The following is an 18,890-nucleotide window of genomic DNA, read 5'->3' on the forward strand; positions in this document are numbered from 1 at the left end:
CCTTTCTTCAACCTCTATCCCGTCTGCTCAAAAATAATTGAAAAGAAAAATTAAGAGTGCGTCATTTTCGTTTCTAAAGTCACATTCAAATTCAAACTCATTATTTAAAGAATAGGAAGAAGAAAATCAACAGTAACTCTTAATAAATCAGTAGTCAACTAAAGACCTTAACGACTGACGTTCGTGGAGCTCGTGCAATAATGGCTCAAGTTTCAGAAAAGGAAATCGATGCCATGAGAAGGAGAGTGGCCTCTGTTGCGAACCATTTGATTTCCGGACGTTCGATTCCAGATCCCAAGGCTTATTCCCTTGAGTTATGCAATAATGCTTCAACGAATAACAGCTACTATCGGATACATGGCGCGGTGCGCAGTCACGACGTCGTCTGGAGTGTTGCCTGCGATGAGTTCGGCACGGAATTCACCGACATTATTTACGAGAAAGCAGTCGGAGAAGCAATAGCAAAAGTAACCTACTCCTAAATTTTGATTCTCTGTGTTGTTGGATACTGTGATAAATGCAAGTGGTCGATGGTAATGTTGTGGGTTTTGTAGATCACGATAAATAGACCAGAGAGAAGAAATGCCTTTCGAACCCAGACAATTAAGGAGCTTATGCGCGCATTTAATGATGCCAGGGACGACGCTTCGGTCGGAGTCGTCATTCTCACTGGCAAGGTACCGATATTTTCTACATTAAACTTCCTGATTGAGCTGTAAGAAAATCTGAGACGGATTGCATCCTCCGAGCGACTCCGCTAAAAAATATTATCAAAATTTTATATTCTAACTTCCAAAATTATCAAATTTGTCTGAGAAATTCTATGATGATTAGTGAACCAGGGGCGAGTAGTATAATTTTGACATGCTTAGAACAAGTTCAAGCTTTTAAGTTCATTTGATGGATTTGCCACTAAGATCTGCTTTTTAAACCCAAAAGATAACGTAAGCGTCATTGACACAATTTCTTCAAGTAATTGGTTGAGAATGACTGCAAAATTTGAGTAATTTAATAAGAAATCAGGAAATGGTATTTCGAGTAGTATTACACAGATAATGCATCTGATAATTAAAATTAGTAAGCAACATAGCTAGAGGATTTTCCTGTAGGGAACCAAAGCATTTTGTAGTGGGGGCGACCAGGCCCTGAGAACGGCTGATGGTTATGCTGATTCTGAAGATATTGGGCGTCTGAATGTTCTAGACTTGCAGGTACTGTTCTAACAACGGCAGGCATTCACTTCCACTGCCTTTCAAACTTGTGTCAAAATTTTATCTTAATTTTATGCAGGTACAAATTCGCCGTCTTCCAAAGCCAGTTATAGCTATGGTAAGCCTTTATAGCCCTGCATACTGATAATTTCATGAAATAGATTTGCTGCAATGAAAAGGTTTCTGTATTGGTAAGTTTTTGAGACTTCTTGTAGTACTGCTATCTATAGCGTATTTGTGCTCATTTTTTATATTTCTTTACTTCCTAACTGATCTATATTATTCTTGTTGTGTGTGTACCTTATTATGTCAACCAGGTTGCTGGTTATGCTGTTGGAGGTGGACATGTGCTGCACATGGTTTGTGATCTAACTATTGCAGCAGATAATGCCATCTTTGGCCAAACAGGTCCTAAGGTGCTTATATATTTAAAGAAAGCTCTTTCCCTTCATTAAGTTATAAATTTCTGAACTAATTAAACACATACACGGTTCGCATGAAGTTGCTTGCTTGAAATTCTGTTACTTTGTAGCTACTGAACCAAATAATATAGGAAGCTCACAGTGTCTCCCCCACTTTTGGGGGGAGTATGTGGCAATCAATCCTCATGAGTTGCTTGCTTTGGCTACCACAAATGCCAGTTTACAATGCTGCTCCTAACCATCTGCTGTAAATTCATCTATTACAATCACTAAATATTTTCAAGTATGGCAGGTAGGAAGCTTTGATGCTGGCTATGGAAGTTCGATAATGTCCCGACTGGTAAGCATTAGATTCAGAGGTGTCTCTTTACTTGGGTGCATGTATTATGTTGCTTGCATATTGCACACACAATGTTGTTTTTAATCAAGAAGTACATCCTGTTGTATCTTGGTTAGGTGATGGTTATAATTTTCAGGAATTGATAGAGATACATTTTTGAGATGACTTCTGGGTAAACAGGTAGGGCCTAAGAAGGCACGCGAAATGTGGTTTTTAGCAAGGTTCTATACAGCTTCTGAGGCGGAGAAAATGGGACTAGTGAACACTGTTGTACCGGTGAGTTCAAATGGGGCATAAGAAACTTGTTTTGACAGCCTTCCTGGTGGCATAAGACAATAAGTTACCTAGTTGTATTCTATGATTCTATCATATACCCCCCCTACCTGAATGATTCACTCAAAACCACTTTTTGGTCTACACTCCAATTAGCTAAATTTTTATTTTTCTGTTTTTGTGTAGCTAGAGAATTTAGAGAAAGAAACAATAAAATGGTGTAGAGAAATCATAAGAAATAGCCCCACGGCTATTCGAGTCCTTAAATCATCTCTGAATGCAGTTGATGACGGTCATGCAGGACTTCAGGTATTTCACTGCCAACTATCAAAATTCTTCCGTGCCATATTTATGGCTTCCATGTATATGGCTGCGTGCTATAATGGAATCCTTTTGTGCCTATGAGTTCTCCTGATCTTAAATCCTGTAGTACAAGCCACTGATTTTGCCTTCTTTGTTTATTAACCACTGCTTAAATCTACTCATATATGTCCAGGAACTTGGCGGAAATGCCACACTCATATTTTATGGCACTGAAGAAGGGAACGAGGGCAAGACAGCTTATATGCAGCGCAGACGTCCTGATTTCTCAAAATTTACTAGACGGCCATGATTGTTAGTTGTGAAAGATGTTTGTATGAGATCAGTGTTTGGATTTTTTTGGTAACAACTTGTCTTAAAATAAGACTGCATATAGCTTCAGTATAAAAATATTAGAACTTTTTTACATATATTTTATTGAAGCAGGATATTTTTTATAATTAATGTATAATTGATGGTGATGTTTTAATCAATATATATATGTATATACATTGTTTACTATGTTACAATTATTGTGATATAAATAATAAATTAATCAATTTTTTACATGTTAAATTTATGAAATAGTTAGTGACAAATGATAATTTTAGAAGATGATCTTTCCATAGTAAGTTGGTACCAATCTAATTTTAACATTATGCGAAAGGCATTCTATTAAAATATAAAAATAAATTTAAATTTATATGTATAAATTAATAAATAGACATTTTTTTTAAAAATATTTAGTTTTAGTGAATTATTTTAAATAATGATATTTTAATAAATTTTTACTCTTCAAATATTAAACAGGACAGCGAAATATTATACTAAAATAAATAGAAACACTTAAACCTTATATGGGTTTTATGGCATTGTATATTAAAATAAAAATAATAAATGATAAATTAAAATTTAAATGTTTGGAATGTTTGATTACAATACAAGAGCTTCATTTTTAAGACTTACTCGTAAAAATCAATAATTATTTACTAATTTAGGTTCTCAGTTTCATTTACATACATAGGGATTATAATTATAAAAAATAACTACATAATATAAAATTTATAATTAATTAAAAATTAAAATTTATTTTTTTAAAAAATTAAATAAATAATTATTATATATTATTAAATTTATTTTTATGTTTAAAAATTATAAACTGTAGATTTATAATTAACTAAAAATTAAAATTTATCTTTGTATTTAGAAAATTTAAATAGATAACTATTATATTATTATATTAATTTTATTTTTGTATCTTAAAAGCTCAATGGATAATATTTAAAACTTTCTCTCTATCTAATATATGTAATTAAAATTATCAAATTAATTTTATTTTTATATTTTAAATTTAAGTAAATAATATTTAAAATTTTGTCGTTACAGAATATATATTATAATTCATATTAAAATTTTGTTTTTATTTTTATTTTAAAAATAGAAGAAAACATCATCTTTCGGTATTGCTTATATATATATATATATATATATTTAAATATAAATATAAATATTATATATTTTTACTCGATTGAAAATCAAATTCTAATATTATGTATAAAATATTTAAATAAATAACGATCACATATATTATTATTTTAGTTTTATTTTATCTTTAAAATTTATTTTAAAGAAATAAAATATTAATTTTTATGATGAATAATAGATAATCAATTGAAACAGGAGAATTTAATTTAATTTTTTTAACATAATAATGTAAGATACAATTAATTAATTCTAGAAATAATGTAATTATTTAATTATTTTTATTAAATTTTAGATTTTAGATATCCAAAAATTTTAATCAGATTACATATTTGAAATATTTATGCTTTTCTTTTTCTTAAAGAAATTCTATTCCATCCAATTAAAATTCACTTTAGTATTTTTATTATATTTTAGATATTTAAAATTTACTTTAGAAGCGTAACTGTCTTTTTTTTTTTTTTTTAACAAAAATGAAATTCTATTCCGTCCAATCAAAATTGATTTAGTATAGAGTCATACATATTTACTCTGCCTCCGGAAAAGAAATGCATCGTCAATCAATCTCTCCCTCTTCACGGCAGCGCCCGTCAGACTTTCCCGCACTACTACGTAATTTTATCTTTCTCGTTCTTTTGGCTAAGATCAAGTGCAGACCCACTGCATATTTCTTCTTTCCTCACCGCTGCGCCCTTGGGCTTGAAACTTGGGAGACAAAGTTCCTTGGTCTCGCCATTTGTTTGGAATTTTCATTCAAACTCTCAGCTGATAGTAACTCTGCAATTCAATAGTTTTCACGCCTAAAAGATTCTAGTTTACGAAACACTACCATGACAATTATGAGTTTCTAGGTCATAGAAATCATGAGTGCTAGCGAGTTTCGGTTCTTCTTGTCGTGTGATATCAATTTACCGGTCACCTTCCGAGTAGAGAGATTGGAAGGAACTTTGCCTCCTACAAAAACTACCGAGACAGGTATGGTTTTTTTCCCGAAATCTTTTGACCTATTTGAGTCTTTGGTTGCCAAGAATAGGGGAGAAGAATAATTTTGAGATTAACTAAATACTTAGTTCAAATTTTGAGTTGGTGGAAGCTAAGTTATCACGCACCTATGCTAGATTGGAGTTTGATTCAGTTGGAAATTAGAGCCCTATGTTCTACAATTTTGATTGGCAGCCCCGTATTCAAAATTTTGAAGCGAAAAACGGTGATCATTGAGGAAGTTTTAGGCCTTTTAAGTAACTGATGTCGTGATTATTCGGTAGTAAACCATCTTAAATTTGTGGGTTTTCATTAAAGCGTCGAGTAATACAATTTCCGAAAATGATTAAAATTCTCTGTTAATTGGCTAAAATTTCTATTTTCAGTAATTCAACATAATGATATTAATATGGCTGTATATCTGGAAGGAAGTGTATGTATATACATACACATTCTTTGGAAGCCTTAAAATGGATTGACTGCCACTAGATTCCAGTTTTGCCATGTTGTATGTTTTCCCTCTCTGTATGTTTTTGTTTGAAATAATCTTTTTTAACATTATGACTTACCATGATGCATCTACCTCCTTCTCATTATTGTGGTCCTTCCATTTTCCACGCAGGAATTGATTCAACTACAGAGGAGAGAAGAGTGGAGTTATATGTTGAGTGTGCATTATACATTGATGGTGCTCCTTTTGGCCTTCCTACAAGAACAAGGTTGAAAAAGAATAATATGGTTGCATTCCTTTATCTTTCAATAACTTGACTGCTTGTTGAGAATTTATAAAGAAAGTGATTGCAAATTTATGTTGTTTTGTCCAGTTTCGCCATCATACACGTGTTGGGAGGTGTTACTAGTTCTCTTTATAAACTTTTTGATTGTCGTTAGCTGGAAAGGATGGTTATACTGAGCTGTTTTCTGGTAGATATTTTATAACTTCAGGTCATCTAGAAATCAGTTTATAACCTTGCTCTCTTGGTGGTTTACTCTATGGTCATGTGTCTTTGCATTTGTTTCATTATATTAAATCCATGTTCAATTGGATCAACTTTCATGGACATTGTTTAGGTTCTATGTTTTAAATATTGATGTTTCTTGCAATTAGCAGGCTCGAATCTACTGGGCCATCATATTGCTGGAATGAACTTATAACGTTGAGCACCAAATACCGAGACCTAACAGCACACTCACAACTGGCTTTGACAGTAAGTGGTGAATTCTAGTTAGATGCTCCCTTTTATGGGAAAGACATTTCTTCTTGTTGATGTGATTAACTATATACCCCTAATATTTTTTTACAAAAAAAGGCACAATGGCCCTCTAGTGTCTATTAATTGCTCCCAAGTTTTGATTGTTATAGAGCCATATATACAAAGCATTTTCATGGACCATACTATTAAGGCATTTCACTGGCTTAGCAGTTAAATAATCTTCCACATTTCACATATGGCTCAATGCCACTGTACCATCATCCATCATTGGCTTCTACTAAGCAGTCCAAAGCTTCTTAAGATGGGGATCACAGTAAGTTGAACCATAAAATGTCATGAAAGATTAGGGGAACCCAACAGCTGTTACTCTTTCACTATGTAGTTTAATTACACTTTTCCATATCGAACATTTACTAAGTAACATGTCTCAATCACACTTTCTAAATTTATTCCTACACCTTTTTTGGGATGGTATGATGGTACGACCCCCTACAATTTGTCTCTTTGCAAGTATGGGTTGATTTATGCATCAGCAGATTTATCTGCAGATTTTCTCATTTTTCTTTGTCAATGCCTGCTTGTTTCTTAAGATCCAAGAAGTGAAGTTCTTGTGTAGGAGTTATTTTTCTTTTAACTAATCTATGTTTCTGAATTTAGTTATGATAGGATATGAATATGATGCTATTGATTTCTTTTGACATACCTAACTTGCAAGATTTTACTTTTTGCCGTTTTCTTGGAAATTAGGTCTGGGATGTTTCATGTGGAAAAGATGAAGGATTAATTGGTGGAGCGACCATTCTTCTTTTCAACAATAAAATGCAGCTCAAAACAGGGAAGCAAAAGCTTAGGCTTTGGCCTGGGAGAGAAGCAGATGGTTCATTTCCTACCACAACTCCTGGAAAGGTTTTTGATTTTTACTCTATCTCTAATATAGATATGGCAGATGAAGGTTCCACAAACATTGTTTACTTAAATGCTTTGGTTGCATAAATGTTATTTACTTAAATGTTTTTCAAATTTCAATTAATTTATTAAATTGTAGGTCCCCAAGCACGAGCGTGGGGAGTTGGAACGTTTAGAAAAGCTTGTCAATAAGTATGAAAGGGGACAAATCCAGCATGCTGATTGGCTGGACCGACTAACATTCAGGGCTGTAGAGAGAATTAAGGAGCAAGAGAACTGTAAAAATGGAAGTTCCCATTTGTACTTGGTTGTAGATTTCTGTAGTTTTGAACATCGAGTTGTTTTTCAGGTTAGTGCCCATCTGCTATCATCAGGTTTCTATTTGCTGAATGTTTAGCTGAATCTTTACAAGTACTTATAATTTTTTTTTCTTGAAGAGCAATTGAATTCTGATTTGATTTTCCTTCTTTACGTATCTTTTGTTTTTTTTTGTGACATTTCCCATTAAATATGACCATTATGAAAATTGTGCCACAGATGTCACTTAATAACTAACCCTTTCTCCTTTCTCTCATTGTTATTTCTTGTTCTAGATGATATACATGTTTTCTTTTGTTTCTATTTTTCAAAAGTTCCATAATGATGGAGTGGCCTCTGGATAGGTTGATATATTTTCTATTCTACTGCTATTGCTTTCTCGAATAGACCTTGCAAAAACCCAGCCATATCAGATGGTCCAAATCAAAATCAAAACCATTTATATTTTAACAACAGTCACTAGTGGCTGATGTTTTCTGCTCTCTCTTTCTCTTCACCTTTAGTTATTCTCTTGTATTTAATCATTGTAGTCTTTGCGGAGAATGTCTTAGATATCACTGATAAAAAGGGTGGATCTTTTGGAATGAAGATCTATTTGCTGAATGTTTAGCTGAATCTTTACAAATACTTATAATTTTTTTTTCTTGAAGAGCAATTGAATTCTGATTTGATTTTCCTTCTTTACGTATCTTTTGTTTTTTTTTGTGACATTTCCCATTAAATATGACCATTATGAAAATTGTGCCACAGATGTCACTTAATAACTAACCCTTTCTCCTTTCTCTCATTGTTATTTCTTGTTCTAGATGATATACATGTTTTCTTTTGTTTCTATTTTTCAAAAGTTCCATAATGATGGAGTGGCCTCTGGATAGGTTGATATATTTTCTATTCTACTGCTATTGCTTTCTCGAATAGACCTTGCAAAAACCCAGCCATATCAGATGGTCCAAATCAAAATCAAAACCATTTATATTTTAACAACAGTCACTAGTGGCTGATGTTTTCTGCTCTCTCTTTCTCTTCACCTTTAGTTATTCTCTTGTATTTAATCATTGTAGTCTTTGCGGAGAATGTCTTAGATGTCACTGATAAAAAGGGTGGATCTTTTGGAATGAAGATCTATTTGCTGAATGTTTAGCTGAATCTTTACAAATACTTATAATTTTTTTTACTTGAAGAGCAATTGAATTCTGATTTGATTTTCCTTCTTTACGTATCTTTTGTTTTTTTTTGTGACATTTCCCATTAAATATGACCATTATGAAAATTGTGCCACAGATGTCACTTAATAACTAACCCTTTCTCCTTTCTCTCATTGTTATTTCTTGTTCTAGATGATATATATGTTTTCTTTTGTTTCTATTTTTCAAAAGTTCCATAATGATGGAGTGGCCTCTGGATAGGTTGATATATTTTCTATTCTACTGCTATTGCTTTCTCGAATAGACCTTGCAAAAACCCAGCCATATCAGATGGTCCAAATCAAAATCAAAACCATTTATATTTTAACAACAGTCACTAGTGGCTGATGTTTTCTGCTCTCTCTTTCTCTTCACCTTTAGTTATTCTCATGTATTTAATCATTGTAGTCTTTGTGGAGAATGTCTTAGATGTCACTGATAAAAAGGGTGGATCTTTTGGAATGAACCAATTCAGTCTGATTATCTTGATCAAAGTTGTTTACATGCTTTTAACCTCTTCACACCCTTTCTGACTTGTAGGAGTCTGGAGCAAATTTCTTTATAGCATCACCAATAGCTTCAACAAATGAACTTGTTATTGTGTGGGACCCAGAATTGGGAAAGATAAATCCCTCTGAGCACAAACAACTAAAGCTTGCTAGGAGTTTAACCCGTGGTATCATTGATAGGGATCTGAAGCCTAGCTCTAATGAGCGGAAGTAAGTTTCAAAATCCTATTTACAGATTCAATTGTACTTTTCTGGTGTCCTTTTCTGTGACTTTTCTGTTAACATTGGCTACTGTCATAAGGTTAAAAGAACATCCGAGCTCTCATTATTTGTTCATCTTATTTTGTCTATTGTTGGACTTTTTGTGGTGAACTAGAATCCATTGAAACTATCATGTTACTGTATGTGCTGTTATGCAATATAATAATAATTTTATATTTGGAGAATTGACAACATTTTTAATAGAAAAAGAAATATTATTCGGGAGGAACAGGAAGGTACAAATATAGGAAGACTAGATGTCCTGAGAGCTGACAATTTTTGACAGGATCTATTTATAATACATGACCCAGAAATTAAAAAATTTCCTGTGATTGAAGAAATTCAAATTTGGCATGGCATATAGGGTGATAACTGCAAGAAAAAACTCACCTCTCTTATCCCCTAGCTACTGTGTTGATCATTTGGAAGGAGAACGTAAGGGCCTTTGAGGGGTTAGCTTTTCCCTTTAGTAGAGTTCGGGATTCTTGGTTCCATATCCTCAGCTTTTTAGTCATCCTTTAATTTCTAACGAAGATTTGGACTGCCATTTTGATATTTTGACTATTTTAGGAAGCTCTTGCAGATGAGGTGGTACCACCTTGGTTCTCTCCTTGTATATATTTGATCCTTTTTTCTACAATAAATAATAACTCTTGCTCTCTAGTGGGTCAAGTTTATTTTGCCCCCTCTATTTTAGATCTTAATTCTTTGACACATTGATGGAATTTAGTTATAATTTGCATTTTTAATACATAAGTGGACCAACTTCACTTGTATCTTTTACTTTTATTTCAAAAAAAAAACTTCACTTGTATCTTTCATTCTGTAATAGTGGATTTGTTTTCCCCCTTCAATGGAAGAGTCACAAAAACACATAACAAATTGAATATAATGTTGTGTTTGAATTAGAATTTTATTTTCATTCAAATCTTTATTTCATTTGTACTGTTCTCCATTCTTACTTAATAGAATTAACACTTGAAACCCAGTGTTGTATTTTATGAATTTTTGGCGCTATTCTGATTACATTATGTGCTACTGGTTAAATTTTATTTCCATATGGTTGATGATCCCATTAGGAAGCATATTAATTTTCATAATATTTAACTGTAAGGTCAATTCAAAGAATTCTAAAATACCCACCTACAAGGACTTTGAGTGGAGATGAGAGACAGCTCTTATGGAAGTTTAGATTCTCACTGATGTCTGAGAAGAGGGCTCTCACAAAGTTTCTTCGATGTGTTGAATGGAGTGATGTCCAGGTCAGCATCCTCTGGCTCCTAGTACACTCCTGAAATAGTAACTATTGAAAATCTATTGAAGCATTGCAGTTGTAGACCTCCTTTATATACGTAAAAATTGATTGGTTCCCTTCAGTTTATATATCCTCTTTTGGTTTCTGAACAATGTTCAGTTATTTCTTAGCATTTTCCTGATGATCTGTGTGCAGGAAGCAAAGCAGGCTATAGAGTTGATGGGTAAATGGGAAATGATAGATGTTTGTGATGCATTGGAGCTACTCTCCCCAGTTTTTGAAAGTGAAGAGGTATGTGTGTGTAAGAGTTGGGTTTTATTTGCAGCAATTTTTTCTATATATAAATAAAAGTATTGTTAATAGAGCTGGGAGAAACAAAATTACAAGATTAGAGGATAAAACATCTCTGAAAATCCTCCTTACTAGAATGGAGGCGAAACTAACCGAGGAAAAGGTCAGTACAAAATGCATCCTAATTCCTCTGTAACAAAGGCAAAGAAATTTCTCAGACAACCATGAGCCTTATTTTTATCTACCCTCTTTGTGGCATGATTCTGAGTAGGTAACTTTGTTATTCCAAGAGTTGCTTTCTACCTTGCATATTCAAATGACTAATATGTCAAGGAGAATAAAGATCTCCTAATGTTTTAGCTGGACATTCTTGCCAAATTTAGTCTGTTCCTTCCTCAGGTTAGTAGGCCATTGGCATTAGTGAGGGCTGAGTTGGGGTTAGTTTAGACATGTAGACCAAGATTTATGGGAGATTAGGGAAACGGCAAAGCTAGACATTGAGAAAAATTTTCCATTTGAAGAATGGTTGACTATGTATTTTACTGAATATCACGGTATAAAGGTTTTCTAAAATAGAAAAGGAAAAGACAATTATATAAAGTATATTTTGCCCAGATACCCTTTAACTTAATTAACAAGAATACAATTTTTTAGCTCTCCCCTTCAAGTTAGGAAATAAATATTGTCCATCTCTAACTTGCCAATGATAGTCTGAAATGTTGGATGTTCAAATATTTAACCAACACATCTACTAATTGTGACCTGATAGACGTGTTGAGTACATATTAGGTTACTGTCAAGTTCTCTTTGATAAAATGTCTCTCGATATTTTTTATCCAGTCATGTTGTACTAGATTATATGTAATATTTATGAATAATTTTTTATCATAGCATAGATGCATAGGGTCTCCCACTTGATTCTTAGATTTTTTAAAATTATTTTTATCTATAATAGTTTACGTACCCCTTGGTTATTACTTGAAATTCTGATTCTGCACTTAATCTAATCTAACAATTACATTTTGCTTTTTACTCCACAAGTAATTAGGCTACCCCTAAATAAGGTACAATAACCTATGATTAATCTCTATCTACCAGTTACTTAGCAGAATTTGCATCTGTATAAGCTTATAAAAGTAATCTATCACTCTTCCTGAATAAGATTCCTTATGAAAAATAGTCGAATGTGTATTTTATTAAATATCACAACTTTATATATACAGATTTTCTCTAATAGAAAATGAAATAGATAATTAATTAAATAGGGTGTATTTTGTCCTTGTATCCATTAACTTCATTTATATAAAGTACACTTTCTTTAATACACCTTTCCAGGACATTTCACACACCTGCTTTAATTGCAAACAATATATTGCAAAAGTCAGAACACCAAAATGAGGCATGTTGCGCAGTATATGGGCATGGTGAAAAAAGACAAGGGCGAAGAATGGTGGTGATATATATATATATATATTTATTTATATATAAATATATATTGAGAGCATGAATGCTGGTGATTTTAAGTGGAATATCTTTTTTGTGATAATGTGAACCCTATGGTTGGAAAGGAACAACAGGATTTTGGAGATCGTATCTTACGAGTCCATGTTCTCTTGGACCAGATGATGTTTCTGGCTTCCTTATGAGCTAAGGCCAAATGGCAATTTACTGATTTATCCATTTCAGTGTGATAATATTGTTGGTTTCTGCTCTAATTACGTTCTGGAGTTTATGTATAAAGGCTATAGGGGATAGTTTATCCTTCGACATTGTACTTTATCTTTTGTTTCTCTTAACGATATTTCTTTTTTTATCAAAAAAGAATTAACTTGGATATAGTCCAATGATCCTAATATATCACAAATACTCAAGAACATTTTACAATCTGGTTTAGGCTGAATAGTTCCTTACTGCATTCTCTGTTCACAGGTCCGTGCATATGCTGTCAGTGTCCTTGAAAGAGCTGACGATGAAGAGCTCCAGTGTTACCTACTTCAACTGGTTCAGGCTCTTCGGTTTGAGCGGTCTGATAAATCTCGTCTTTCTCAATTCCTTGTCCAACGTTGTAAGTGCAGTACTTAACATATATGATATTTGTATGGTGCTCAAGTTCTATATTTTACCATATAATGCAGTCAATTTTGGCATCTAAACATGATCTTGAACTTTAACAGCACTGCACAATATTGAGTTAGCTAGCTTTCTTCGTTGGTATGTTGCTGTGGAGCTTCATGATCCTGCATACGCAAAGCGGTTCTATTGGACCTATGAGATCCTGGAAGAGAATATGATGAAGGTTTGAATTTTTAGTTCTATCGTTGCATGCTCATATTTCTTCTCTATCTAATTTATGATGCTTGGGTGTATAGTTATAGGATAATTTCTCTATAAATTAAAACAATCTGATATATGATCTGTTGACTATTTGACTCATGATATACAGCTTATAAGAAGAGCTCTATTCATACTGATGGAAAATACGATTTTCCAATTAGTTAAAAATCTTAGAAGCATGGTTTCTGACAGTAAAGCTGGAGATTATTTGTCGAAAAAGATACACATGCAGATCCTTGATTTATTGGGCAAAGGTTTCTCAGGGTTCTGGCTGGGCTGAGAATGTCATCTTTGGAAGAAGAAATTTGAACTGTCAAAAAGTTACTGCCTTGATTTTGTTACTGCATTTTATTGATAGTTTTTTCTTTCTGGCAGTTAACGCCAGGCATAAGTAGCGAAGAAGATGGATTTAAGTTGTGGCACAGTTTGGTACGACAGACAGAATTGACTGCACAACTTTGTTCAATAACAAGAGATGTGAGAAATGTACGAGGCAATACCCAGAAGAAAATTGAAAAGCTTAGGCAGCTCCTTTCTGGACTTCTTAGTGAACTTACCTACTTTGAGGAGGTATTTCTTTTATGGAGTCTCCTTCGAAGATTGACAACTTGCATTCAGATATAATTTGCTTAACTGTTGGTGGCTGCTAAATGTTACTGATTGCTATCTTATATGCATTTATCTATTTTATTTTCAGCCGATACGATCACCGCTAGCTCCTAGTGTTCTCATCACGGGGATCGTGCCATCAGAGTCATCAATATTTAAAAGTGCACTTCATCCTTTACGTCTGACTTTCCGCACAGAAAATGGTGGCAGCTGCAAGATAATATTTAAGAAGGGTGATGATCTGCGGCAAGACCAGTTGGTAAGTGCTTTGAAAATGATTTGCATTTACTAAATCTTGGTTCAAGGCTTTGAGGGACAGATAGCGGTTCATTGTTTACTTTGTGATTTGTAATTCCTTTAGGTTGTTCAAATGGTCTCACTAATGGATAGATTGCTTAAGTTGGAAAATCTTGATCTGCACTTAACTCCGTACAAGGTGCTGGCAACTGGACAAGATGAGGGAATGTTGGAATTCATACCATCTCGTTCTTTGGCACAGGTATGTTATATTGAAGATGCTTCTTAGATGATGATAATGGAGATATCAAGTTCTTACATATAATTAAACTATATTTTTGTGTTTTCTCTATTTTTTCTAATCTCGGTATTTGAAGGCAACACTTCTGTTCAAAATGCATATGGGCAAGTAGATTAGGTGTTTATGTGAAATGTGACTTGAGCATTTGGTCTTTAAATCATTAACTTTTAACTAGATGTTCATTTCTTACCCGTTTCCATTGGTGACATTCTAGTTTGTTGCCTTACTTTGTCATGATACTGGAAATATATATGTTGGCAGGCATTTCAATTGCAACTGAAGGTTCTTCAAAGAAGGGCCTCTCATTTGATACTTCCCCTTCTCTGCCTGTACTTTCCCCTAATTTTGGCATTTTTGTTCATTTCTTTCAAGATTAATTTGGTTCTGGAAATTCTAGCATACAGATACTAAATAAGTTATTTTCTGTAACATATGAATTTTTTACGGGTTATGGACATGACTTCCCTTGGATATGCAGATTCTTTCAGAGCATCGCAGCATTATAAGTTATCTGCAAAAGTTTCACCCAGATGAGCATGGGCCATTCGGGATTACAGCAACCTGTCTTGAGACATTCATAAAAAGTTGCGCTGGCTACTCTGTTATCACTTACATACTGGGCATTGGAGACAGGTGATTATTTTTTTTTTTGGCAAAGAGATGGGGATCATTTAGTTGCAAATAAGGTTTCTATACTCATCTTCTTGTTGGTGTTTGTCCAATTTTATTTCTCTGTGTTTTTTGCCTACTACATGACTTATACAGATGCGAAAATATGTAAAAATATGATTGCCGGCAACAGTATTTAAATCTTTGTTGCTGTATAAAGTTTGAAGTTAATTAATTTCTCTCTCGGTTGGGAATGTGTTTAAGTGTATATATTGAGATAGGCAAACAACCTACCTGCTCCTGGAAGGGAAAAAGGTGGGTTTAGACAGGACAAACAGTCCGAAGCTGCAGCAGGACCACGGAAAGCCTGTCTTCACTAGCTAATGGAGAAAGATATTCCTGACGAATGTTAAATGATGTTTCATGAATGAATAAATTATCTTTGCATGAGAATCTGTCTCATCAGTTCCTGGAATATCATGTGTCAAGTTCAGAGTCCCATTCAGATGCCACATGCAGTCAGAGTCCTGTTTCATCATTTCCTTTTATCATCATCTATACTTTATGGAATATCATGCATTTATATTCTTATCGTGCACTCCAAATTAACGCAATGGATGTTAATATTCTGCTTAATTGAGTAATCCTGAATTTTCCAAAATGAAGCGTTGCTCTAAATATTTCTTTTTTTGCTGTATAGACACCTAGACAATCTTCTTCTAAGGGATGATGGGCGCCTTTTCCATGTTGATTTTGGTTTTATTCTTGGGCGAGATCCTAAGCCCTTCCCTCCACCAATGAAGCTTTGCAAAGAAATGGTTGAAGCTATGGGTGGAGCAGAAAGGTTGTTCTTATTTTACTGAACTATACTTAGATAGGAGTTCTTATAGAAATATTAGCACGGAAACTAAAAGTATACAGTGGACAGCCGATCAAATGCTCAAGAATAAAAGGAAAATAATGTTATATCTATAACTTAAACAATAATCTGACACGATTGAGGAACCATTATTAAGCTCTGCTGTGACTTCAATATGCAAGAAGAAAATTTATATATTACCATCTCATTATGCAGTCAATACTATACAAGGTTCAAGTCCTATTGTTGTGAAGCGTACAACATTCTTCGCAAATCTAGTAACCTGATTTTGAATCTTTTCTACTTGATGGCGGGTTCCAACATCCCCGACTTGGCTTGTGATCCTGAAAAAGGTATTCTTAAGGTGAGTTCTAATATTGTGGTTGTGCTTGATAATGTCTCTGTTTCTTGTTATTGCTAAAGCTCTGTTATGGTTCTGCTTGAATGTTTTTCTTGCTTGTTATGACTAAGGCTGCTATATTATTATTATTTTTTTGAAATAAAAATATTAAGGCTCTATTATACTTGCAGCTTCAGGAGAAATTTCGGTTGGACCTGGATGATGAGGCCTGCATACATTTTTTCCAGGATCTGATTAATGAGAGTGTTAGTGCATTGTTTCCTCAAATGGTTGAAACCATTCATAGGTGGGCTCAGTACTGGCGCTAATTTATTAAATGAATGAGGCGCTATCCATGTGCAAAAGGCAAGTCATATTTAACTTTGTGTGTGTATATAGATATATATGTTCCTTTGCCCTTGTGAGATTATGGAAGTTTATTTATTGCCCCAGTTGAGGAGCACTGAGTAGGCTTGTAAATGCTTTTGTAAATCTAGTTTTTTGGTTAAATTTTAATTTGCTTGTTGCTTCTCCAGGGATATTTGCTGGTAAGCAGTTTTTGGACACGGATCTTCTCAGTAATTAGCAGCGCACTGCAGTAAGTCATTTAATTGGTCTCTCTGTTTTGAATTTGAAGGACATCTATGCTCATTAAGTTAACATAATTGTCATTTTGAATTTTCATCATGTTTGATGTATATGTGACATGAACCTACGTGGCCATTAATCTTCTAAGAACTAATTGTCTTTACACCTGTACCTTCATGCCAACACATGCTCACCATTTGGGTTCTCATTATTAAATTGTTCTACAAAGAAACAAATAAATATAAATTTGAGGGTATATCTTTTTTATCCTTTACAAAAATATTAGCTTCAAAGTTAAACCTTTGAGAAAGAATGTCTTAGTTTCTGTCTCCCTCTCCCTTTATCCCAGAAGAATCCACTGAGGGGGGATGTGCTTTTGGTGTGTAATAAGAGGTGTTAAAAGTTCCCTCAGGTTATGAGTGTCTGTCTTTGTGTTCGTAAATTCTAGTCCTCTTCAAAGTTCTATTTCATTTCCAGACCTTAGCCTTTGTATTTGTTGCCTATATACTTCTTAGGCATCAGTTGGATACCAGAACTTCTTTGAAGTACCTCTTGAAGTAGGTTTGCCCCTCGTTAAAAAGGAAACTATTGATACATGTTTCCCTGGTACATGACAATTCGTAATTGTTATGCCTGTCCCCGTTCTGAATTATCCAATGATTGATTATATGTTGAGAGGATACAATGTGAACTAAGTCATTGCAGTATTCTGATGTTTCTTGCAAATTTAAAAAGTCTAAATTGGACACCTCAAGCCAAAATCCTCTGAACACAAATTTCCTTTTATTGTTTCAGATCCGCACTCTTGCATCCATTCTGAAGCTTGATATAAATATTTTTTGAAGGTGTAAAATCCATTCCATCTTCTGAATACCAAATGTGTAAATAATCTGTTTAAATTTCTTTTGCATTTGGTAGGCTCCCGGAGATTTATATATATATATATATATATATATGTATGCAAATCAAATGTTAGCACATAAATCTATAGGATCAGGAGAGCCTACCTAACTTAACCACGGAATACATATTTTTACTTTTATGTTAGGTTTATATTTGATTACATCAGCCTATTTATATTCTTTATGTTCAAATAGAAACTGTACTATTGAAGATTACTCAATAAGTCTCCAACCATCAATTGTCATTAACATTATTTATATCTTTGTTATGCAGCCACATACAGATTTTCTTTCTCGCTAAATTATCTAATGGACTTGCCATCTATTTTAATATTAATTGGGCAATAGACTCTATATTTTTAAAAATTATTCAAATGCATTACTAACTAGTAGCTTTTAGTAATACAACTTGTGTATCTGGTATATGCTTGCCAACATGATTACATGAGGACGAGAGCTATGTAACTGACCTTTAGTAAATACATGAGATTGGAGAGGATGATCACATGATGTGGTTTATGACAGTTGCTGGTTTGAAGGTAAACATGGGTGCTGTCAATACCCTAGGGCATCAGAGATGTATGATTCCGAGACTATTGCTCTACTGTTAAGATAGATTTGGCTTTTTTAGTTTGCAGAGAAGACAAAAGTTTAAAGTTGCCGCTGTTGATGCGTAATAGATAGATACATAAATGTTCTTAATGAAAGGTTTTTTTTTTTTTTTGGAATAATTCTTAGAAGCATATGGGTTATTTGAAACAAAAATATTATAGATGCTAATTTGAATCGAAGTGGATAATATGGGGGTTTCTTCACGTAATAATCTGCAAATATGATCACATTTATATAGTAAATACGTAAATTATTTTCGTAGATATATAATATATTATAACGGTATAAATAGAGTTGAGGTCCAGAGCAGAATACGGGAATATAATTAAAACTAAAAATACATGAATGTTTGTATTTCAAATAGATAACTCAATATTTACATCTTTTCACTCGCGTTTTATATCTCAAATTAAATGCAGTGACTGATGAAAATTTTTACACATTTTTAATTAAATAAGCAAAGTACTTGTTATTCTCTCTCTATTTGTATACATATATATGTATGTATATATTTTCTAATATATAAAAACACATTAGCTTTTCTTTTTAGAG

At 33.4% G+C, this 18,890-nt stretch overlaps 2 protein-coding genes across 3 annotated transcripts; both read left to right on the forward strand.

Moving 5' to 3' along the window:
* The first annotated feature begins 9 nt into the window (after window positions 1-9).
* ECHID (enoyl-CoA hydratase/isomerase D) lies at window positions 10-3,040 on the forward strand. Its single transcript, XM_022040111.2, has 9 exons — window positions 10-467; window positions 555-677; window positions 1,110-1,211; window positions 1,291-1,329; window positions 1,529-1,627; window positions 1,926-1,973; window positions 2,154-2,249; window positions 2,433-2,555; window positions 2,743-3,040. Exons 1-9 carry the CDS (start codon window positions 201-203, stop codon window positions 2,857-2,859), a joined length of 1,014 nt encoding a protein of 337 aa, XP_021895803.1. The 5' UTR covers window positions 10-200; the 3' UTR covers window positions 2,860-3,040.
* Window positions 3,041-4,566: 1,526 nt separating this feature from the next.
* Window positions 4,567-17,887, forward strand: VPS34 (vacuolar protein sorting 34). 2 transcript variants are annotated; one of them, XR_015813852.1, is made up of 19 exons: window positions 4,567-5,003; window positions 5,632-5,728; window positions 6,121-6,217; window positions 6,971-7,129; window positions 7,269-7,478; window positions 9,172-9,350; window positions 10,516-10,663; window positions 10,852-10,947; window positions 12,877-13,012; window positions 13,122-13,243; window positions 13,657-13,851; window positions 13,979-14,149; window positions 14,252-14,389; window positions 14,907-15,061; window positions 15,738-15,881; window positions 16,113-16,260; window positions 16,428-16,602; window positions 16,773-16,834; window positions 17,620-17,887. XR_015813852.1 is itself a non-coding variant. In XM_088209072.1 (18 exons), the coding sequence occupies exons 1-17, from the start codon at window positions 4,892-4,894 to the stop codon at window positions 16,563-16,565; spliced, it is 2,445 nt and encodes an 814-aa protein (XP_088065198.1). In that variant the 5' UTR covers window positions 4,567-4,891; the 3' UTR covers window positions 16,566-16,602; window positions 16,773-16,987. The 2 variants fall into 2 exon arrangements, 1 of the variants encoding a protein (XP_088065198.1); XM_088209072.1 differs by lacking the exon at window positions 17,620-17,887 and having other exon boundaries at window positions 16,773-16,987.
* Window positions 17,888-18,890: the final 1,003 nt, after the last annotated feature.

This window comes from Carica papaya, chromosome 8, assembly GCF_054855325.1.
Source record: "Carica papaya isolate Zhongbai chromosome 8, ASM5485532v1, whole genome shotgun sequence".
In the NCBI taxonomy this organism is placed as follows: domain Eukaryota; kingdom Viridiplantae; phylum Streptophyta; class Magnoliopsida; order Brassicales; family Caricaceae; genus Carica; species Carica papaya.